Genomic DNA, 24658 nt, shown 5'->3' with positions numbered 1-24658 from the left:
TGGACCTGGATAGAAGTGGGAGGAACCTGGACTTCCCGTAGGGCAGGGAATCTGGACTGCTCTTCAGAGGGAGGGGGAATGGAGTGGGGGGAGGGGGAGAGGGGGAGGAGAGCGGGGGAGGGGCAATGTGTGGGAGGAGGGGGAGGGAAATGGGAAATGGGGAGGAGGCAGGAATTTTTTTTCAACAACTAAAAAAAATTTAAAAAAGTTTGACATGTCTAGTTTCCAATTTGATTGTCTCCATTATCTTGAGTATACATTTAAACACGGATTTCACTACTCATTATTTTTGTATTATGTCTATTACTAAATTCCATGTGTTTATTTAAATTTCAAAAGTCATTAAACCAGATTCCCATTCTTACAGCAGAAGTGTAAAAACACTTAGCAGTTTAACTTAAATCTTTTTATAAACTTACATATAAAATTAATACCCAATTGGACAAGGATTCGGCTTAAATGAATTCTTGTGAGTGTTTATACTAGATGTTTTATTGTCTAACCATTTCTCCCAAGATCCTAAAATACAAATAAAACTAAGGTACAGTAGTAGAAAAAAAAAAAAGAGTAATTTGAGAAGTCCTGCTTTAGGTATTTCTGTTTGGCATACATCTTTCCGTATCAGTACACATATTTATATATTTAGTCCTCCTGCCTGTCTCTGTGTATGGTGTGTTCCATGGTACAGGCACCTGAGTCTGAGTTTAGGATTGTATTAAAAACCAGTAAAGCCACCATAGAGGCTCAACCATTTTTACCTAGTTACCTCTCTAGAACTTCTGACTTTTGGTTTCTCGAGACAGGGTTTCCCTGTATAGAACTTCTGTCTTTAAATACTGGGGATGATGGTTTCAATATGAGTTACTAGGGGCAAGGGTATGAGGTAGGATATGGATTTTCAATTTATACCTTAGGTTTTTCTTTTTTAAATTCCTTGATATTTAAAGTCTTTCACACACCCCAGCACTATAATTTTTTTTTAGTAGCTATGTTTGCCTTGTTTTTTGTAACATACCGTTAATTTTATGAGCTGACCCAACATTTATAAAATTTGATGCTGCAGAGTTGTTACTTAGTCCTCTAGACAAGCTGTAAAGCATTAACTTGCTGGGTTTTGGAGTTACGGTTGTCTTTCTGCTGGGCAGACAGATGTGAAGGGCACTAAAGACAAGCAAATGCGGAAGTCTGGAGGCTAGTCCTTCCTCATAGACAGTCTCAGTTGTGTTAGGGTCAAAGTGTCAGGATGAGCAAGACTAATAAAACAGTTGTATGAGGTGGTGGCCCGTGCCTATTTAACCCCAGTATTTGGGCGGCAGAGACAGGAGGACCTCTGAGTTTGAGGCCAGTTTGGTCTACTGAGTGAGTTCCAGGACAGCTAGGGCTACACAGAAACCCTGTTTCCTGTCTCAAACAAAGTGTCACACCAAACAAAAAGGGGGGACCACACCAACTTGTTTGAAAATAGACAATTTTATTTAATTACTTCAAAATATTTTCTTTTGATTCCATTATAATTTAAAATGTATATACTTATAGTCTTTAGGTGATATAAAAAAAACCCACACAAATAGAAAAATTACCTGTTACGTACAAGGGAAGCAACATAGATCCAAACAGACAAAACATTTTTAGGATAAGGGTGGATATATACAGCTAAAGCAAATTCAACATTAGGGACATCAATATTATGTACTCCCGTGCTATAAACTGCTTCAATCAAAGGCTTCACTTCAGAATAAGGCATGTGAAGGGGAAATCCGGAGAACTGAGGAGAGAAAAACACATTTGTACTCAGTAACATTTGAAGGAAAAGATACATGTCCTTATGTAAATTAGATATATTGAGTCTCTAAGATCCTGAGATTATTTCTGTTTCACTGTTCACTATATATATTAGTAACATAAAAATTGAAGGTTTAGTATTTTTGTTTTAGTTACTGGCATATTAATGTGTTACCAGTCATTCACCGTTCCCATCTCTTGATAGCCCTTAGTGTGCACATGGCCCATGCAATTCCATAGACCCAGGGAAAGCTAATCAATGCATTCTAACCCAGACAGGAACATTGGTTTACAGGTCTGGGATGTGGCACAGTGATTACCTGGATGGAAACTTGCTGTGGATAGTGACACAATGTCCTCACTTGCTTTGGGTAGCATGTGCAGATGTATCTCTTGGACTTGGTCTAGCATTTATTTCTATAAGTAAAGCCTGCCTGAGGAAGTCAAGGTGGCAAGACTTGCAGAGAACTGGAACAATTTTCCACTGCTGAAACTATGATGAACTGAAAACATTCTAATAAGTTAGTTCTTCATTTTCCTCAGGTTTTCATTTTCCTCAGTTTACATCCATTTTAGCTTTCATATTTATCTCACTGCACTAATTACCAAATTACTTTATTACCCAGCTGTAGGGTATGACATACAGGACAAACCACCAACAGATAGTAGGCAGAATATTTTACTAGTGAGATTTTTTTATTGAAAAATCAGTCATCATAAAACCATGCCTTTAAAATTTAGCCAGGCGGTGGTACCAGGCTCACACCTTTAATCCCAGCACTTGGGAGGCAGGGTCAAACAGATCTCGAGTTAGAGGTAGAAAGTGTTGTTTTTCAGAGGGTCTTATTGATAACTACTGAGTTTTAAAACATTTCGGCATTCGTGAGTCTCATGTACGTAGTGTGATCCCCTAAATGATTACTGGGTAACTTCCAGTTTGGGGATGAGGAAAACACTGGCCACTTTACCACACTTGTGCTTACCCTGTAGTCTCCCAGCTGCCTCAGCAGTTCTGCCCTGTGGTCATCTTCTATATCTTCTCCTTGACTTCTCTCCAGCAGAGGCAAGAAGTGGCGCAGGGTGGAGGTGCAGTACCTGTTCCATCGAGTCAAATGGCGTGGCCTCCAGTCCATGATTTTTTCTTTTAGTATTTTTTCAATCCTGTTCATAAAAATAAACTTTTATTTATTATTTTTTGCTATTTACTTTCCCTTTTATTTATTATTTTTGTTATTTAATTTTTCCCATGTCTAAAAAGTGCGATTTGTATGCAGCATGGGGTACAGGTGAATGCTTGAATGCATTTTTGATGGTGGTGTTTTCCCAGGCAGATAAGCAGCTACTTAAGGTCAAGTGCCTAAGTGATCCTTGTTCTTGAAGATTATATGCATGGCAATAGGAAATAGATACAGACAGGATAAACAGGAGTATAGTGTCTCTGATGACATGGGCCTAGCTAAATCAAATACATCCAGCAAGCCTTTTTTAAATTTTAAATTCTTTTATTTTTATTGGTAGTATGATAAACAGATAAATTATACCCAGGCAAAAGGTTTTTATTATGTTGGAAATCTGAAATATTTATATAACACTTTATGCTTTACTGATTTTTATAACCCAGTGATTAATTCACAATAGTTTTTTTTGTTACCTTAAAATTGCCTTTTAAAATGACAACTATCATTGCATTGGGTTCATAGGCTATGAGGCATGAACAAAGAATGAAGGGAAGCTGCCATCTGTTAAGCCGTTATTTACTAGACACAGTGCTGTTCTTTTACATTTTGATTGGTTCTCAACGATAATGCTTTGATGTATGAGATATTCCAATTTTACAGAAGACGACAGTTTACAATAGGATGACGTCATCTGAGGCAGGGACAGTGGTGTCCAAGTTAAACACTGCTCATTCTAAAGCCTCTTTCATCTCAAGCACAGGTTGGAAAGATCCTCAGCTCCTCATTGCTCAGGAGCTATGGGGCCACTTTTGGACTGAGCTAAAAATTATGAATGGATTGCCAAATACTTGAAAAATGAAATCAGTGAGTCTGGTCAATAGTTTGCTGAAGCTATTAGCTGAGTCTCAGGATTGTAGATTGGCTTCTCCAGATCAGTGGTTCTCAACCTGTGAGTTGCAATCTTGGGGCATGCGTGTCTTAATGACCCTCTTCCAGGGGCTGCCTAAGTCTATTGAAAAACATATTTACACTATTCAGAACAGTAGCTAAATTACAGTTACGATGTGAAAATGAAAATAATTTTATTGTTGGGGGTCACCATGGCATGAGGAGTTCTGTATTAAAGCGTTGCAACATTAGGAAGGTTGGGAGAGATTTCCACACAAAGGCTTTATGGAGAATTGGGAGTGATTTGGTATTCCTAGCAAGAATGTCTTAAAGGGTTACATTTAATCCTGTATAATTTGACAAACTTGTTTTCACACAATGTGACTCAATGGGAATGAAACACAGGCTTTGACATCAGCATGGTCTGTTGTCGAGGTGTCAGAAGCCCACTTTAACAAGTGTGGGCCACTCTGAACCTCAGCTCGCATTTGTGAAACAGGGTAGTGCAGTTAGTTGTACAGCATTAGTGGAATTACAAAGACTCACACAGGCTTTAACCAGCCATCACTATGGGTTAGGTTCACAAACTAGATGAAGTTCTACAAGCCACTAATTAGACAAAAGAGGCGTATTTAAGCCAAGAATTCTCATGTGTACCAACAAGACCCATAATTACAGGACATTAAGTTTCACCATGAGTTAGTCTTTGGAGACCTACATGTAACTAATATCCACCCCTGTATTTTTGCCCACAGCATGCTTATGCTGATTCCTCATTTGTGCCGGGACTTAGATGTCATATCTGTACTTGGTATCTGCAGACATAAAGTCTAACAATCCTGATCATTTCATACTGATGGAAGCTGTGAGTTTAAAGTTTGTTATCATACCTATTGTGATAGATTGCCTATGGATCTGTGGGTATTTTGTTACCTGTCTTGCAGCTCAGCCGCAGCCGTTTTGTCTGTGTGTTGATAAATTAGCTCTTCAGGCTATAAAAGAGAAAGTTCAGTCAGTACCTACACTTAATTTGCATAGGCATTTCTTCCGTTTCTAGACTTATTTTCAGTTCCCTGGAGGCCAGAAAAGGGCGTCAGAGTCTTTAGAGTTGTAGTTATAGACGGTTGTGAGCTGCCAAATGTGTGCTTGGAACTGAATGTTGGTCCTCTGCAAGAGCAGCTAGTGCTATTAACCTCTGAGTCACTGTTTCTGCTCTTGTTTTTCTTTTTAAGTAATGAAATTTGAGACTAAGAAAACACAGCCCAAGAGATGCCAAGGAGATTAGAACCAAGGGTAAGGGAAATGTCACAGATTACAGTGCTTTGTCATTCCTTCTGGGTTTTATTTCCCTTAGCCCTGTCACACAAGTAACCATGAACTGAAGTTCTGTTCAGAGCTTTCTTTCAACGACCATTAAGGACTTAGTGTTGCTAAGCACCCTTAGCAGTGATGGGCATAAGTATATGGCCATGAGCAAATCTTATGTTTACATTGTAGTAAGTGAAGACAAGTGACCTAATTGTGTTTATTATTTTACTGCAGATCTGTGTATTCCTAGATAGTCTGCACTGTTTTTGCACGTTTTCTAAATTTGAGATTTATTTTATGAAGATGCAACTTCCTTTTTCTGCCTTTATATTGTATTAGGAATAATAAAAACACACGTTTACAAATGCTAAGTTTTATTAAGGCAATTATTTGGCTACTACAAGGTATTACATTGTGTAGTATAATTTGTCTCTTATTACTCCCATTCTTAAGCTACCTCAGATTGCATTCCTGTGAAAAATCTCGTATGTACTGCTTTCTCACAGGTGAGAATTTCTGAAGGGCAATGTAAAGCTTGTTTTAACCGTTTGTGTCATATAAAAGGTTATTTTTTTATTACAAACCCAGTTGTTTTATATTCTAAGTATGTGTGTGTCCAAACACTTTTAATAAATAATGTTCAAGCTTACAAATTAGAGTCTACTTGTCAGACTCTGAGGTTAATGTTATGAGCAGGTTCAATGGGTTGGACCTATAGTTTGATTTCATCCTTTGCAGTTAGGATCAATTTAGTGAATTAACACCAGCATAAAAAAATTTAACTGTGCTGGGCAATGGTGGCGCACGCCTTTAATCCCAGCACTCAGAAGGCAGAGGCAGGCGGATCTCTGTGAGTTCGAGACCAGCCTGGTTCATGAAAATTTTATTTAAGTCATGGACTTCCTATATAAAAACTTTCAAATATGTCTAAAATGTGAATACCAGTTCTTCATATATGTGAATGTATGTGTCTTCACATAAATTTGTCACAAGGTACCGAACTAATGTTTTAAATCTTACATGTAAATTTAGTATATTAAATAACTAAGAGTAGAATTAAGGGCCAAGAAATAAGTAGTTTTTTCACATAAGGATTTCATATCACTTTATCCACATTTGATTGTTAATAGAATTTTACCTGAACACTGGAAAGGCCAGGATATGGAAGGCTTCGTGAAAAAAAAGATTTCCATAGTTTGGGCTTTGTGACATCAAAATTTATCCTTAGTGGTGAATCATGGTGTTGAATATTAAACCAAATCTAAAAAAGGTACATTAGAATATATGTTAGCAGATATGTACACAGGTGTGTATGTATGTGTGTGTGTTTGTGTATATATATATATATATATGATATAGGGAGATGCAGTGAAGGAAGTACATTACATATATCTTTGCAGGTATGTACACAGGTGTGTATGTATGTATGTGTGTGTTTGTATATATATATATATATATTATATAGGGAGACGCAGTGAAGGAAGTACATTATATATATCTTTCAGGTGTGTACACAGGTGTGTATATATGATACACGGAGTGGCAGTGAAGAAAACACTAGGATATATGTTAGCAGGTGTGTACACAGGTGTGTATATATGATACACGGAGTGGCAGTGAAGAAAACACTAGGATATATGTTAGTAGATATGTGTGATATGGTAGAGGGAGAAGCAGTAAAGGAAGCAAAGATACAAACAAGCTGCATTTTTTCTTTAAAATATTTTAAAGTTTATATGAATTTTACAATCAGTGATATAGTATCAGTTCTCAGTTTTTTCACATTCACAGACATGTTCTCTCTCTCTCTCTCTCTCTCTCTCTCTCTCTCTCTCTCTCTCACACACACACACACACACACACACACACACACACACACACACACACTTTTTTTAAAACCCAGTTTTCTCAGGTGACAAATTGCTCTGACAGAAGGGCTAGGCATTGTAAGCTCTGTTGTGGAATGCTAATAAGATAGAGCCAGGACAGAAATTGAATCTAAAAACCTTCTGTACTGCTTCTGAAGGTCAGATGATTAATTAAACCAAAAGTTTAATTTTAGGATTAGTTAAAGTGGCCAGTTCTTTCAATTCTGCCAACTTACTTATATTTATATAAATGTTCATTTGAATATTCATATTTCTACACTTTCCCTATATAAAATCTATACATAAATTGGTCAACTTACAAAAACAGCCATATTTAAGAGGAAATGGTAATACTCACATTATCAGTACCAATTAAACAGCCCACACTTTTCAAAGGGCAGAATGTATCAAATTGTCCATAACAATGTCCACTGCAGGGATTCCATATTAAATAATAATTTTTCTCCCAAGTTAGCACATAGGCAGTTGGACCCTAAGAAAAATAACCAATAAAATATTTCTCAATTAATTATAAAATAAAGTCAATAGTAGTTTACAGAATTCTCTTTAAAACATGATGTATGTTTTAATCTCTGTGTGTGCATGCACGCTCATGTGTGCACACACAGGCAGGTGGCTACTGAAGGAGTTAGAGGAGGGTGAGAGATCTCCCAGGCTGGATTTATAGGCTGTGAGTTTCCCAACATGGATGCTGAGAACTGAACTTCCTCTATGAGAGCAGTAAGTATTCTTAACTGCTGATTCATCTCTCCAGTCCCAGAAACAATTCTTCATTTTAGCTGGTCCTCTGCTTTCTAAATTTTATGGCTAATGGATTTAAAAATGGGAATCGATATTTTTTAGAAATTTTGGATTTGGTACTAATAGAGTGCTACTAGTAATCAGAGATATTACTTGCCTTACCAATCAGTATAGCTTAAGGCTTTCTGAAGAACTCTTGTTAGTGAGACCTTTTACAGAGCCAGTAAAGTTGCCATTTGAATACCTAGAAGGCTGGTTAGGCCAAAATGCTTTTACAGTTCTTAATAAAGTCACATACCTTTGAGACACAGTCTATATTTACATGAACACATAGATTTGGAAGGATATACACTCAGTGATTGAGATGAAGGATGTTTGCTTCCTACTTGGAATAGTCATATATTATAGATTCTTTTATTCAGTGAGAATTTATTTATTGCTGATGCATGAATTCACATGATGTTCACAAACAGCCCTGGAGTTGTATGATTTGCTGAGAGTCACAGAACCCCTTGAGTGCAGGCCCATGGCTCGCTTGCCTTGTCTTTTCCAGGTGGAACTCATAGTATATAATTCCCAAGGGCTCTTGGAGCATCATGGCTTCTTTAGAACACCACTTCGGGTAAACTGCTACTATCCACACAAACTTTTTAACCTTGTCCCAGTATTACTCATTGTTCCCTAAACATTGGTATTTTGCTCTAGGGGGTAGGGAACACTCCGAGAGTCGCCAAGTCTTTTAAACTTTTAATATTTTGTTTAATGTTTTAAACTTTCTTACTATGTTTTATCTGGTGTGTTTCCACTCCCTCCCAAAGTACTAACAGTAAAAGAGGCAAATGGAGAGAGTTCCCTTCACCCTTTAGCATAGTATCCAAGGGAATGAGATTGTGGGGAACACTGATGGAGCAGGCTGCATATTAAATCTGGGCTGTAGGTGGTAAAATGTTTAGATGTGCCAGAATCTCTGAAGTGTACAGCCCTGAGTATGCTGTGAAGCTACAGCATGTGGATCCATTGTGATTCTGTGTGCCTCTGGTGTCTCTGCTACTTCATGGCAACTGAAAGAACTGTCATGAAAATTAGCCCTGCCCATGAGGAGCATCTGCTTAGATAACACATCTTTTTGTTAGTAGCACCCCCTGTGGCCTTACCTCGGGAATGGCATTGCCCATCACCAGCCATGCCTTCTTACCCAGGGACAGAAAGTAATTGCATAGCAGCACTGCATGCTCTTCTTCATCTCCTGCCAGGAGATCAAGGAATTGCTGACAAAAAGAGAAAAGAAGTTATATTGACTGTTTTATTCTAGATTGACCATGCATGCAGGATCTTATTTGCTTTGTGGTTCAGGCTGGTCTGGTACTCACTATGTAGCCCAGACTGGCCCTGAACTGGGAGTCATCCAACCTCAGCCTCCTTGTCCCCAGGACTAGAATTAAAAACATGCATGTCCCATCATATTAGCATTCTCATGCAAAATTTAATGTCTTAGTTGAGATCAGTGCCTTAAAGTATCAGACATTTTTGTTTAATGCTGTTGATTCTTTAATGGACACCATGTTTTCTCTAGATTGATGCTGATGGCATGAATATCCAGAACCAATATGTTCACAATGGGTAGAAACAGTAGATTTCCATGGTTCCACTTCACTGTGTGTCAGCTAGTTCACTAGGGCTAAACATTTTCTAAGTGCATTGCATGAACTCCCTGACTTATCCCAGAACACCTTTGGGAGGGTCCTACTCTCCTTATGAGCCTTGTAGATGCTGAAGTCCAGAGGCAAAGGTGCCATTCTGTTCTCTTCGTATGTCTTCGTGTACCCTTTTGAGAAAAACCCCTCTTGGCTCTAACATCTTTTCCTCTAAAAATGCCAAGATTTATGTTGCCAAGATGCATTTGGGAGGAAAAAGTTCAAGTACAACTGAAGTTTTTAAATTTAGCACCTTCCATCAAAGAAAGTTGAGTATATTAAATTTTATGGAAACGTCAGACCACGTGAAATTCAGAAGCACATTAAACAGCCATGCTATAATATAGGTTTGCTTTGCTTCATACCAGCCATGGTCCCTGACTTGGTGCAAAGAATGTGTTTGACATGGCATACCTTAATTAGGGAGCTCACAGATTAAAGATATACAATTTTTTTAATTGTAGAATGAGACTTTTTCTAAGCAAAGCTGTGATATTATTAATGTAATATTAAGTTAACTCGCATCAGTATAGGTGAAATGTTTCCATTCTTTGTGTGAATAATTCTTTGAAACAGTACTTTTTGTTCGGGTGGGTGTTGCTGAGGATCTAACTGATGTCCTTGCATCTGCTAGGCAGGCGTTTACCACTGAGTTATATCCCAAGCCTATATTTTCTTTAACTTTTGCAGTTTGATAAAACTGAACCAGAAATAAAGGAATTTCAGAATTTAGCTCTAAACTGCTAACAGATGGCCAAGCAGATTTTTATGATGACTGATGAGTGATGCAATCTAAGGTTATGCAAGGCCTTTAGCTGATGTTCAGCTAAGGCAGGAAAGCGGTGAGGAAGGACTCACATCAGATGTGCTCCATAGGTCACAGATACCAGCAAACGAAACCGTATCCGGCAAGAAAGGGATCAAGGACACGTATCGCGCTACCAGTTCCTGTGCAAAGAAAATTAACTTCCAATAAAATAGAAATCTGCATCCCCACTTAAACTCCCAATAGATGTTTCATGCATGTGTGCAGGATGAAATCGATGTTCACAGTGTTTACTTAATGCATTGATATCTTAATCCTCTTCTAAAGCTATGAAGAAAGTTATCTCACAGAGAACCTGGCACTAGTGTGCCTTTGAAATGTCCTTATCTCCCTCACTTCTTTTTTCATTTGTATTTCCTTATTTTTTGGCATCATATTGTGCTGTACTTTTCTTAGCCTAGTCCTGAAAGCAGTCATTTATTCCTCTAAGGAACACTAGCTCATTTTAGGAGGGAATAGAATATGGAGTCAATTCTGGTCATTGTAGTATAATTCACAGTTTATCTCTAAGGAGGCCAATTACTTTTAAGTTTATTGACTTTCCATGATTATACTTCTATGAATTTTCTTTTAAGAATTTGGGCATTTAGGGGCCAATGAGTTCTCTCAGCAGGTAAACAAACTTGCTGTTTGAGCTTAAGAAGCTGAGTTTGATTTCTGGAACCCATGTGTGGGTGTCTGAATGAGGACGGCTCTCTTAGGGTCATATTTGAACACTTGATCCTTGGATAGAAAGGATTAAGAGGTGTGACCTTGTTGCTGGGGGCTGGCTTTGAGATTTCAAAATGCTCATCCACTCCCTGTGCTCTCTCTCTGCTTCCCAGTAGTGGATCAACACGTGAGCTCTCAGCTGGTCCTCCACCAGACCATCACTCTACCATCATGGATTCTAGCCCTCTGAAACAGTACACCCCAGACTCTTTCTCTGATAACTTGTCCTGGTCATGTTTTATCAATATTCTACAGCAATAGAAAAGTAACTAAGACAGAAGTTGGTATTAGGGTTTAGGCTATTGCTATTATGAGGTGGTTTTTTTTTTGTTGTTGTTGTTGTTTGTTTGTTTGTTTTTTTAATAGATGTGGAAGACTTTGAAACTTTGGACTAGAAAAGCAGTTAAGCACTGTAAGCAGAGCTTGGAAGAAAGACGGTAGTGCTGCGAGCTGTGTGAACTGTGGAGTCCTCGCTCAGGAGGTTTCAGAAGAGAACAATATGAGTAACTGGGCCAGATACCTTTTTTTTTCTTTCTGTTTCTCAATGCCTTAACTGCTTTCTCCCTCAGCCTTGTGGCTCATCAAAAATCCAGTTCTAGTCATCTTGAGTTACCAGAAAACCTGAGATCAAATGCTATTTCAGGTATCTCTCTAGTGTAATTGATTTCTTCTCTTTGTTTTCTCTCAGTTCTGTATTATTCATAACTTAAAAATATTGGAACTATTTCATCTATTCTAAACAGTGTTCCCTGGGAGAAGTTTATGCACATTTACAATGCTAGGAAGAACAGAAGTCGCTATTATGGGCACTGAGGATGCAGTTCAGTGGCAGAGCCCTAGTCTAGCATGCCTGAGGCCGAGATCAATCTCTGCCAACAATGCACAACATCCTATAGAAACTAATTGTAAATAGTAAATTCTATATCTATTATAGTCATATATATGTGCATTTATATATGACTATATTAAAACTTAGAATTACTAGCTTTACTATCCATATCCTCGGAATAGTTATGGGTTGTAGTATTTACTTAAAATTGTCTTAACATATGGCTTTTATGCAATTTTATGGTGGGTATGAAGTTGCGAAGCCAGTGAATGGTACATGTATATTTAATATCTCAGTGTGAGTTCATGGTAGGATGGGCTGAATATTGAAAATTCATATTGTTCAAACAGCAGCTATTTGAATGCAGTGATGCTTATAGCATTAAGCAGAATACCGAGTATTTGGTATAGCAGAAATTGCATGCCTAACACCTGCTGAGAATATATGATTAAAATATGTTTATGTAAGACTTCGGAAGTTTCACATGTTAATCTTTCAGCACATACTATAAAGCCAGTGGCATAGTAAGCAATCAGTTATCTATGGGAAGGATGGAAAAAGGATTGTCATCATGTCTGGGACTTCAGATTTCTCTAAAGACAGATATCCTCGTGGCCATAAGACAGTCTGAATCACCACTTTCATCTCTGATGATCTTTGTGTACTTATATCTCAAGTATCATGAAATACAGTAGCCTGGCAGTACACTGAGTTGAAACATTTTAACTGTCACCGCTTGTCGGGGCCACACTCACTGTGGTTGCCTGTGGGTCGTTGGGGTGGACACTGAGGAGCTCCTGAGGAGGGTTTAAGGGCTTGAGAAAGCGTGTGACGAACACTGTCTTCCCGCTCATGTCGATTACTGTCGTAAGGCACTGGCGCTGTGGGAACCGTGAGGCACATTCGGCTTGAAACTTCTCTGCTGCTTGAAGTAATTTCTCATCTTCCTGGCTATCAAACTGCAGAAAGAAATACTTCTTGGAGTGTATATGATCACAGCAGACACAAAGGCTCTGAACTGGGTGTGTGGTTTCAAAAGTATCATTAAGTGATTCCTTATGAAGTAATTTTTCTTGGTTTCTCTGAAGCTTCATTTAATTGTATTGATAATTTAAGAATTAGAAGGAGCATTAAGTACTTAATTTAGATTCAATAAGACAGAAAGAAAGTAGTGAATTAGCAAGCCTTATGAAAGCTATTAGATTAATAAAAATAACTATACAGATTAAATGATGGAATACTAATGTGATGGATAAGCCACAAGCAACAGAGCTTTATGTGTGTTTTGGCTTAGTCTTTTAAAGGGGAAGAGATCTCAGAATCCCACATCTCAAACGTGAACTGTGCCACAGATTCCTAGCCTAGGGTAGAACTGTCAGGTCAGAAACTGTTGTAATTTTAGAAAAATGGAAAATTATGGAACAATGATGGTATGAAAAAAACTATTGAATTCATTCTTATTCCTTTAAATTTATTTATTAAATTTGTCATTTCCTCATTCATGTAGACATTTGAAAAATATTTCCCAAGAGTCTAAAAGATCTCAGATACTCTGGGTTAGGAAAATTTCCTCAAGAAATTTCTAGTCTAGAGAGGAACATGAATAAGCAGCCAAACAGTTCAAGAATTGAGCAAGTGCTACAGGGAGTTACGGGGAGACCTGAGAGGATGTAGGAGAAACAACTGCAGGCACGGTCTAGAACAGGAGACCCCGGGTCAGCTGTTGGCCTTTCAGGTTGACAAGTGTGGCAGAAAATGTCTCAGCTACTTGGACTCAAATGCCCTGCTATGCATCTCGAAGGCAGGACCTGGTATTTGACATTTTACTTCCTGTGCCTGGCACCTACTGATTATCAAGTCATTAATATGCATCTAGGACACCAGCACTTCAGGAGAAGTGTGCTGTTCGTGATCTCAGAAGTGTCACAGAAGGCCAAATGTTACAAGAATTTAAGTTGTTTATTCTGAAGCAAATTTGGATGGAACTAACAGATTCTGGTTTATTCAAAACACAATTTAGAAGATTCTTAAAGGGTTCAGTTCTTTGACCTGTCTGTTAATGAAACATTTCCAGAAAACAGAATGAGTTCATCCTGCCTTTGAGCAGTCAGTTGAGATGAACTCAACTGACTTGAAATAACTGTTAGAAACAATATCTGCATTGTCTTTCTAAGAATCAGTCGTGGGAAGTGAAGCCGAGCTACCAACATGCAGGAGACATTTAAAGTCAATGACTTGCTGACAAAATATAATGGCAAATGGGCCAAAAGGCATTCTTTTGTCCTTTTATATACTAGTGATTGCACCCAGGGCCTCACACATGCTACACACATGGCTGTTCATTCTTTGTGGCACTGCAGGCATCTACAGTTCATTGCTAAGGAATCGCACAGACACTGGGACCCACTGCCTGTTCCCTGGAGGCAGTGGACAAAAGCAGCTAGTGAAAGCATAGCTGTTGACCTATGGACTATAAAACAAGACACTCGGTACCTTCTTAAGCATGTCACTCTTCTACCATAGGCAACAGAAAAAGAAATGACAGAAAAACAGTATTAACAACCCGTGTTATAGACTTTTTAACCTAAACATGGTCAAGTTAGGGATGTTAAAGTAACTAGTTCAGGGTTGCTACTGACTTAGAAAACTTTTGATGGAGTAAATACTTTCTAAAAAATCATTTGAAGTAGGATGGGGGAGAGACAGTTCTGATCTGCCATCCTAAAAAGTTGTAGTTAGTGGAAAACCATTTCCAGGCTGTGGTCCTGGTGTTTCAGGCTGAGAGCTTCTCTTTCTTGAACATCGTGTGTGGGAATCACAGGTGGGGCTTTCTACCACTGCATTTGTAGTTGTCAGGAGGAGCGTGTTAACCAATTTGTCTGCCAAGTCAGAGGTCAATGGAAAATGCATACAGCCACAGAGAAACAGTGAAATGTCGCCAAAGGTAGCAGTAGGTTCCCAGGTTAACTTCAAAGTCACAATCCTGCCCTCAATCTTAGAACATTTGTGTATGGGCATGCTTGTTTTTCTCCTGAGCTTGTTGTGCCTAGAGATAGACATTCAGAATATTTCCTTTTCTGAAAATAATCTGACGGGAATCTATTCTGTTTTCTTGAGAACCTTAGCTTTAGCAATGATGTTTTAGGATCTGAGATTGCTGTTTCAGGATATTTGTGCTTCCATTAATGCTTCCTTTCCTGAGCAGGCTTTGCTGATGAGATATAAACCTAGTATCTTTTTTTTCTGCAAAATAAACTGTAATATTGCAAAACCCAGAAGTTGGCTCAATTTTCCATCCCCATTTCAGACTTGAAGATAATTGGAAACCGAGGGGTGCATACAATCAGTTACATAGCACAGTAACTTGAAAGTTGAGTTTATACATGCATGTAAACATGGTAGATTTTGTTGTTTTGATTTCCTCAAAACAACAACTTTCCGTTCTCACTTACATAGACCAGGCTGGCCTCAAACTCATGGAGATCCACTTGCCTCCGCCTCTGCCTCCTTGGGTTTAAAGGTGTATACCACCATACCTGTTACATGATAGACTGTTTGCTGCAGCTATTTAAGATGCACACATTTTTTCTCATAAAGTAAATTGTGGTCACTGAAGGTCATCTGCCTATGACTGTGTGAATTGAATTCATAGTACAGCTGGGAACCTGAGATCAAAGATATAAATCTCTCCTTAGCGTTCTTGCCAGTAAATGCCAAATAGTAATCTGATTTTCCAACTGACATACTCCATTTTATTCATGTGGAAAAGATGGTTCTAAAAGTAGAACATATTTATCTTGCTTTCCTAAAAGTTTGCGTTGAAGATTGCCTTAACTCCTTCCTAGGCTGTAAATGCACATGTCTGTTCCATTGTCACCCTAGGTGCTAGCTGAAGACATAGTGGATGAATGTTAAAGCAGGAGAACTTCTGTTTACTCAGTTCAGTCAAAGTTTATACACACTGAGCCTAGCAAGCATTTCTTAGACTTCAGCATCCACTGTGGTTTTCCAGATTTACCCCATTACCTTTTCTCGCATTGGTTCTCCAGGAACCAGTTGAGGCTCGATGGTAATAAACAGGGTGATGTAAGAGCCTTCACTCAAGCTCTGTGCAGAATCAAAAGCTCTTTCCATGATAATGTTTCGCTCCTTACTATAGCCCAGAAGAACTGGAGGAATGTCTATTTTAAATGTGCCGTCAATCTGCAGGGAAAATATGACTTGGTAAGCACTGTGGCGATTTTGTAACAGACGTTCCAGAGGAATGGCCATTTCTATTAATCGAATGCATCAGATAAACATCAAGCTTGGTCCAGGTTAGAATCCCTAAGTTTTCCACAGGAAGGGCTCTATGCTTCCCTGACTTCATTTGTTTGCTAGAGTGTGCACCAGTTGTGAATGGGTCCAGATCTTGTCTTAAACTCCCAGTCTTTCAGCTCCTTCATTTTGGAAGAAGGAGAGCATAACAGGACCCAATTTGTAGGGTTGTGGTGAGCAGGGAGTGAGCTAAGAGACCTGAGGGACTAAGCAATGTCTGGCGTGCAGTGCATACTCATTGACTGACAGCCTTCCCCTTTTCTGATTGCCCATCTTTCCTTCCCTGCCTTTCAGAATCTTACCTATGTTCCAAGGCTTAGGGCTAATGTCATCTCTGACTTTGCCGTTGGTATACCCTTACACATATCTTGTTTCTTTCACTAATGTCTTAGCATAGTCTGCTTGTCTTCAGTAATGTGTATTTGCCTGAGTCTAGATAATTGCCCTGCGAAGGGGTCTATTGTTTTACTTCCTCTTGTGTCATCTTTCTCTGCTGTTTAGCTGTGTTTTTTAGCTGTAGCCGGTACATAACAAACACGCCTCCAGAGGGCGTAAGCTCCTGCAGGGTGAGCTGTAAGAGCATGCGTGCTGCCACCACAAAGCAAAGGAGGTCCACACATTAGGCCATTCATTCAGTGTAATAATTTCTAAATAACCTCCAAACCTGAGGTTCAGTAACTGTCAGACATTACAGGCAGCTTCACTTGTAAGATGATATGCTTATTAATTATTTCTTTTAAAAATCTGTTACATGGGGGAACATGATTCTCATGGTAAGCACATCACTATAGTGGGAGACTGTCCCTTTGGCTTAAGGAAGATTGTAATTCCAGTCTCCGCTTCACAGCAATCTGAGCCTCGTAGAATAGAGGTTTGCTTTGGGTCTTCTGCTGGAAAGCCTCTGGTCTCGGCAGCATCTGCCCTGTGTAGCAATCACAATAGCACACAGTTGCCTATTGCCATGGATTTAATGCTGGGAAACTCAAGAGATTCCAGAGTCTTTAACCACCTCAGTAGAGTTACGAAGTTGTAAAAGAATTGCCAACCTCATGGATTTATTCAGCTGAACCGTTATGTCTACAAAAGGGTGTCTTTGTCAGGCATGCCTGCATTAATGATTTTTCATATTTTAAAGAGTACACACTTTCAGAAATATTGATAAATGCACTGGGTAAAATGGGCAATCAACTGCCCTTGTTTTCAAGTTACTTTCAGGCACCCATCCACTCATCTTTTGTCATTCTGACAAATTTCACTTTGTCCCATATTCTTTACTTCTGTTTAAATGTTTTAAAAGTCTTAGATTCAAGTAGTCATACATTAGCTATTAACTCAGAAGAACAGGAGTAATGAATATCTCATGCAAGGGTAATGGGAGATCAGTGACTTGATGTAATGATTTTTATTTTTCTAAACGCTATGCACATACATCTTTCCCCCCACAGTTTTGAGTGTTTGCTAGGAAGAATGGATAGAGATGTTTCCTAGTTGCATGTAATTCTGACTTTTGTTACTCACCCTTGCTTGGAAATAGATAGTACTAAATGGGATTTTCACACACCCTAACCAGTGTCTCTCGATACGCGTATGCATTCCACTTCCTCTTTCACGGTCATCCTAAAGGAAGCATGAGAAGTAATCATTATTTAAGAACTTTAAGCATTTATGTTGTGTCTCTCTCTGTCTCTGTCTGTCTGTCTGTCTCTATGCATGTGAACAGGTGTGTGTAGCAGGCTTTCTTTGGGGCCACCAACCAGCTCCCAAATCATGACACACAAACTTGTCTCACTAGCTCTTATAACTTAATTTTACCTGTTTCTCTTCATCTACATTTTGCCTTGGGGCTTTTTAATCTTTCTTTATTCTGTATGCCCTACTCTGTGTCTGACTGGCTGGTGGCTGTGTGGCTGGCTGGCTCTGGACATATCCCTTTCTTCCTCATTTTCTCTTCTCTCCTCCAAGCCTAACTTCCTCCTCCTACTTCTCTGCCCTCCAGCCCCACCTATATCATTCTACCGCCTATTTATTGGCTGTTCAGCGTTTGATTAGACCAATCAGGTGCCTTAGGCAGGCAAAGTTACACATCTTTACGCAATTAAACAAATGAAGCATAAACAAATGTAACATATCTTTGTCTAGTTAAATATTCCACAACAGATTTGTGTGGGTGTTCTTGACTATGCTATGCATATAGACACCAGAAATCAATGCCAGTGTGCTTGGCATACTTTCTTCTCCACCTTATTCTTTGAGTCTGGGTCACTCATTGATTGGGAGCTTCCTGTTCTGGATAGACTCGTTAGATAGCAAGCCCCAGGGTTCCTCTACCCTCAAGCAGGTGCATACCATCCCACTCAGCTTTTACGTGTGTACTAGGGCTCCAAACTTACATCCTGGTGCTTGCACAGTGGGCATTTTACCTACTGAACCCTTTCCTGAGGTTCCCATGTAATTAATTTGCTGGTAAGAGAGTAGCAAGATTTTAGCTGAAAGCTTGTGGGTTGGGTTCCAGTGTTTACGTTTGCCACCCTAGGAAAGCCACTCCTTGGAATTTCAGTTTTCTCATCGTCAGCTGTTGGTATAACTTGCGTCATGGAATTACTTAGGAATTGAATAAGGCAGCATATCTGAAGCAGCTAACAGAACCCTGGAACAGGAAATGCTCCACTGCAAGTGGAGTTGCCATTCTTTTCTTGACTCCTTCCTCCACTTTCACCTGTACTTGGGACAGAGAGTGGTAGAGGATATGAAGGTGAACGCAGGGTTCAGATGATTCCCGCAAGACTGAAAACCTACCTCTAGGATATCATAGAGCACTTCATCAAAAACATTAATGTACACATCGTCCTTCACTGACTGTAAGCTGGCCGTGCTGTAGTCCCCGTTCGGGGCCCTGTGAGACAGCGCATAAGCAGAGACCATGAAAACAGGCAAAACAGATTCTACGAACACTCAGTGTCAGAGCACGGGAAATGACAAGTGGGAGCAGAGAGGGTTTTTTTTGTCCAAGGATCTCTTTATAAGGACATAGAATACACATCTTTCTTTCTTTCTTTCTTTCTTTCTTTCTTTCTTTCTTTCTTTCTTTCTTTCTTTCTTCCTTCCTTCCTTCCTTCCTTCCTTCCTTCCTTCCTTCCTTCCTTTCTTTCTTTCTTTCTTTCTTTCTTTCTTTCTTTCTTTCTTTCTTTCTTTCTTTCTCTTTCTGTTTTTGTTTTTTGAGACAAGGTTTCTCTGTAGCTTTGGTGCCTGTCTGGAACTACCTCTTGTAGACCACACTGGCTTCAAACTCATAGAGACCCTCTATGCCTCTGCCTCCCAAGTGCAGGGGTTAAAAGCATGCACCACCACACTGCAACCTCACTCACAGAGCAGAGACAGCTATGGGCACTGAGAGGTAGGGTCTGGCTCCATTTCCCTAACCAGGAGGCTTTCTTTCTCTGTAGCTACTCCAGCTCCTTACAGAAGAGTGTTCCGTTTACCTGAATGGAAGCTCAAGTTCTTCGTTCCAGCTGGGATTTGGTCCTTCAGCTGTAGTTGTGTGGCAGATTGTTCTTTGAAAGGAGACTTCCACAAAAGGACGGACTAAGACCTTAAAGTCGAGCAAATTTCAAGTGTGTAATGGTTAGTTATTTTGTTCTTGACGGAGGAACTATGATTATCAGATACGTGATTATTTTCTATCCTAGGCAAAGGAGAACATGCTTATTAAATAATACTTTTCAGAAGAAAATGAAATAGGAAATCTGTTCAAGAATTTGTGGGTAATTCTTTCTCTCTTTTTTCTTTTGGTGAAAAGCAGAGAAAGGAGATTTCTTCAATGTCACACAGGATGAGGGACTGAGAGATCCAGTGACCTCCTCCCAGTCCATTGTTGGCATCTTGAGGTGAGGGTAGGTTTAAATAGAAAACAAGATACATGCACAACTGAACTGCATTGGCCATGGCCTGGTCTGCTGCCCACCACTGACTGAGCCCCAGAGTTCCCCTGCAAGTTGTAAATCCCCAGGGGCAAGTTTCTCCTCTGATATCCTTAGTGCTCCAGCCATTTCTTAGGGGGAGGCTGGTGTCTCATTCAGACTAAGCTGGTCTTAAACTCACTATGGAGCTGAGGATGCCTTTCAACTTTGCTTTTAAATATAATACATCTCTCCCATCTTTAATCCCCCTACCACCTGGTAAAACCTGTATTTGCAGGAAATCACCCCCTCCTCTGCATTCCTGGAATTTGATGGCCTGGGGCAGGACCCTTCCCTTTTCCTTCATTTCTACTGTGATGCTTGTAAAACTAGCTGATTTTGAAAGCCAATGAGGGGGGTTAAGACCCAGTCACCACCTGTGTTCGAATGAAAGCCAGATGGACGTTCTGCCTCGGTGTGCTCCCTAGCTGCGTCTGGGTTCTGGTGCACTCATTTTGCAAAAGAAATTGCCTTGCTGAACTATTTCCAATTTGTATATTTCTTTGTGCTACACAAAGATTATTCTTTGTTTCTAACATTTTGAGGTAGGGTTACTCTGGCTGGCCTTGAACTCCTTATGTAGACCAGGGTGGCCTTGAAACAAAATCCACCTGTCTCTGCCTCCTGAGTGCTAGGATTAAAGGCATATGCCATATGCCTGCATATTTATTTTTAGTTTATGTGCATAGGTATTTGTCTGTACTACAGGTATGCCTGGTGCCCACAGAGGCCAACCAGAAGAGGGCATCCCATCCATTGGAATTGGAGTTACAGACAGCTGTGAGTTTCCAGGAGGGACTAGAACCTAGAAGCAGCCAAGTGCACTTAACTACTGAGCTTGCTTCTCTAGCCCCTGATCTTGAACTTCTGACCCTCTTGTTTCTACCTTCGCAGTGCAAAAACTATAAACAGTACCATACTCAGCTTATACCATGCCAAGGATCTGACCTAGGGCCTTGGGAACGCTAGACAAGCGCTACACCAACTGAACTATAGCCAAGGCCCTTAAAGGCAAATCTTGAGGACATTCAGGACAGGATTCAAAGCAGAAAGCCAGCCTTGTTCTCTTACCTGGCCAAGGGGGTAGTCAGTGCTGTGCACTGGGCTGTGCATGTTGGGGGCAGCAGTTTGCTTTTCACTGAAAGTCCTTGAAGATCTCGATTGCTGCTGGAACTTGCTAGGAGGGAGAGGCATGAAAGGAGTCATTGACAAGGAGTGTCTACTGAGATGGTTTCCGTGATGGCACTGGCAATCTCAGAGTGGCCATTGTCTCTCAGCTTCCTGACATCCAGAAGGCTTTGAGTGTGTGCTAGTCCATCCTGGGACACCTTGTGATTACCAAGTCGTTCCCCAACTTCCCTTGCTAGGCCTGCATGTTTCTCCGAGAGCAGAGAAAGGACAGCTTCCCCCCTCCTCCACTCCAAAAGGTGCCTGCATCACGTTAAAAACCCAGTCCCTCTCTGCAGCAGAGTCCTGGCTCTATCTCATTATGGTTCTCTTTCACTGTATCAATAGATGTTCCGCAGCAGGATGAAGAATTAGTAAAAGAAAAGGGCGGGAGCTGAAGAGATACCAGTGGGTAAGGGCTCTTGCTTCACAAGCATGGGAATTGGAGTTTGGATCTCAGCACCCATATAAAAAACTGAGTGTGTCCATACATACACTTGTAACTGCAGCACTGTGGGCGGGGCAGACAGGAGGACAGCTGGGGGCCAGCTAGCCACCAGTCTTGCTCTCTATTCAGTGGGACCCTATCTCAGAGGACTAAGGTAGAGCGTGATAGAGCAGGACACCTGATGTCCTCCTCTGGCCTCTGCACACAAGTGTAAAGGTGCACACACGCATATACACGTGTTCAATACCAAGCATTCATCCATGCACACAAAATAGGAAAAGAAAAATAGTGCAAAATAATGGGGTGAGAAGACAGTGGGGTGGAGAAGGGAAGAATCTAGACAGGAAAGGAGGTGCCACAAGCTATCTTGGCACTCTGGAGTCTGGTAGTGCTGGATGACCTGGGCCAGGTTGTGTATACCATCTTTGTTTGTTTTCCACCGGGGAAAGCAGAGGTAGAGATAGTGGTAAGAGCTAAATGGAATGATGGATGTGAACGCGCCGACCATGGTACTGTACATGGAGAAGGGAGAAGTTCTACTTTCATCCACTGCAGCAACAAGGGTACCCACAAAAAGAATTTCAATTCTTTATCCTTCTATCTCTGTAAGAAACTCAGACTGGGCCCCGTGATAGCCATGTTCTCTCCATTTCCCCCAATGCCCATTTCTTGGACTCTGCCTCTGTGCTGCTGGTGGCTAGATCTTGAATTCTCAGCATCTGAGCCCAGTAAGCACCCAGCTTCTCTCCCGAGGTGATGCACAGTTGGTGGGACAACTTCCATCACATGAGAAAAATGAAGCAAATGCAGAGGGAGGCAAGCGGGAGAGACAATGAGGACTCGGGAAAGCATCTGCATCCCCACGGTTTGTCATGTAGCTCAGCTGCGCCACTTGGCCTTGTGTTCTGCAGAATGCTCCCAACACCCCCATCTTTGAGCCTAGACTGACTCTATTACTTCTAAGCAACAGGGGCAGGGCTTCAGCAGAATGTTTGTGTCCCACTGCAATAAAACATAAAGGACCAGGCTGCCTTGGGTTCTGCACATCCCCTTGTGAGGCTGTTCCCGGGGCACTCACCTCACTGTGGGCTTCCTCACAGGAATGTCGTAAGCCCGGATGATGTTCACCAGCAGCTTTATGTCTCCATCGGACAGGTTCTGGGCTGTCACCTTCTTCCGACCTTTCCTCTGCGGCCTCAGCGGTCGCTTTTGTTCTGCCAGCTTGAAAAGGCTGAGGCCCAAAATGCTAACGATTATAGAACAGGATTAGGACTCAGTAGAAAAGAAAGGTCTAGGAAGTTATTACTTGGCCTCTTATATTCTGCTTCGAGGTCCCTCAGAGACCCCTGGACACTCCTTTGAAGGAGGGTGGAAAGATTCTAAAAACTCTACGAAGCCAGGAGGGCCAGGAGGAGATTCCTACAGCATGCTTTATTAATATTTTTCAACCTCCACTCATGAGTGGAAGCAAACTAAGGCCGCCCACTCCCTGCCCACCCCCATCTGCATCTCCCGCCTTGCTTTCTGCCTTGTTCACCAGCTCCTCAAGCAAGCCTTGTGCTCTCCACCCTTCCCTAGCCAAGCTGGAGCTTTAGCACCCTCAGGCTATCCTGGCCACCTTCTTTAGACAGCTAGCTCCGTCTGCTGGAAGGGGCCCTGCCTCTGAGCCTGGGGAGCACTGTTAGCCAGATCCATTCACCTGACAGTACATGCGGCCTTCTTGGGAAGTTTCTAGATAGTGCTTCTTGCTCTCTGAGACTATTCAGACTTGAGTGTGAATCCTGCTTCTACTCTTTGCCTTGTGACAAATTATTTCGCCTCCGTGAGTCTGTTTCCTCGTGTGTAAAATGAGGGTACTAGCATCATCATGTGGTTAAGAGGGTTAGCAAGGAAGATGCTCAGCGCCCGGGAACTTGTCCCGCACTTACTAGGTGCCCTAAGATGAGCAAGTGTTGGGATGGCAGTGACCAGGATAGAGAGGTTATGCTGGAGGTGAAGGAAGTAGAAACGTGTTAGGAAGAAATGACGCCCCTTTGCCTTTCTCCGAGAGGCTATGCTATATGCACTGCCTGCAAACAGTTGTGTGAGGGACAAAATGGGAAAACAGGCCTACCATGTACCTAGAAGCTGATTCGTGACAATGCCCTTACCCACAGGACCCAGCCAGCCGTGGCTGCGGTGTCTACATTCTTTGTTTTTCTGCTAAGTAATGACCTGGCCCGGAAGATTTGTGCCTGAGCCTTCTTCATAAGGGACATTCACTGGCTGAGGATGAAGCTGCTGTCTGAGCATGACTGGTGTTTCTCACGCAAATCCCCAGGGGATTCCAGGAGCAGCTCAGACTGGTCTCTAGCGTCTTAGACAAGGTAGGTAGGGACCACGCATAAATGTCTTCTGTATTAGCCAAAGTGCTAGAAACCCTACACGAAAGACTTCTCATCTTTACACTGCAACATTTACCATACTTTTCAGGTAAAGAAACCAAAGACTCTGGCTGGTGGCTTGATTGCCGAAGGCTGCTCAGTGTAGGAAGAGAATTAGGGCTTAAACTCAGGCCATGTGCTCGTCACTCTGCTGGGACACCTACCTAGCCCAAAGATGGGGACCTGGGAGCTTTACCAGGCATCCTGACATGGCACATCTCCTCTCTTGTCCATGCTTTCTCCCCCCAGCCTGACTGCTCTCGTGACACACTGACGCCTCCTTAGCAACCAGCATAGGACCATAATGTCGACTGAGACTATTAGAAGTGGAAGCATTTTAATTTAGAGCCAAGAACAAACTAAAATTAAAGAAAAAGAATGAACATACCCCGAGCCTTCAGAACTTAATGCAGAAAGTAAAGCAGAAACGAAAAGAAAGAAAAGAAAGAGAAACACAGCATGAACACCATCATCTGTTCTGACTGCAGCTTTCATGTCTAA

The 24658-nt window shown here is 41.0% G+C and overlaps 1 protein-coding gene across 4 annotated transcripts in view; it reads right to left on the bottom strand.

The window, feature by feature from the left end:
- Positions 1 to 1451: 1451 nt before the first annotated feature.
- Cc2d2a (coiled-coil and C2 domain containing 2A) overlaps positions 1452 to 24658 on the bottom strand; it is a 75335-nt gene continuing 52128 nt past the window's right edge. For all 4 annotated transcript variants that reach the window (XM_050150061.1, XM_050150062.1, XM_050150063.1 and 1 more), the window contains 14 exons: positions 22813 to 22980; positions 21191 to 21296; positions 19643 to 19752; positions 18960 to 19056; positions 17682 to 17780; positions 15873 to 16049; positions 12602 to 12805; positions 10339 to 10428; positions 8941 to 9054; positions 7383 to 7517; positions 6295 to 6417; positions 4782 to 4840; positions 2766 to 2943; positions 1452 to 1765 (listed from right to left, as the gene is read on the bottom strand). In XM_050150061.1, the coding sequence (XP_050006018.1) occupies positions 1577 to 1765; positions 2766 to 2943; positions 4782 to 4840; positions 6295 to 6417; positions 7383 to 7517; positions 8941 to 9054; positions 10339 to 10428; positions 12602 to 12805; positions 15873 to 16049; positions 17682 to 17780; positions 18960 to 19056; positions 19643 to 19752; positions 21191 to 21296; positions 22813 to 22980 (1849 nt within the window). In that variant the 3' untranslated portion in view covers positions 1452 to 1576. The remainder of the gene's footprint in view (positions 1766 to 2765; positions 2944 to 4781; positions 4841 to 6294; positions 6418 to 7382; positions 7518 to 8940; positions 9055 to 10338; positions 10429 to 12601; positions 12806 to 15872; positions 16050 to 17681; positions 17781 to 18959; positions 19057 to 19642; positions 19753 to 21190; positions 21297 to 22812; positions 22981 to 24658) is intronic.

This window comes from Alexandromys fortis, unplaced genomic scaffold, assembly GCF_014885135.2.
Source record: "Alexandromys fortis isolate MF-2015 unplaced genomic scaffold, M_Fortis_MF-2015_v1.1 scaffold_0, whole genome shotgun sequence".
Taxonomy (NCBI): domain Eukaryota; kingdom Metazoa; phylum Chordata; class Mammalia; order Rodentia; family Cricetidae; genus Alexandromys; species Alexandromys fortis.
Note: the sequence above shows the minus strand (reverse complement) of the source record. Positions and strands in the feature narration are given on the sequence as shown.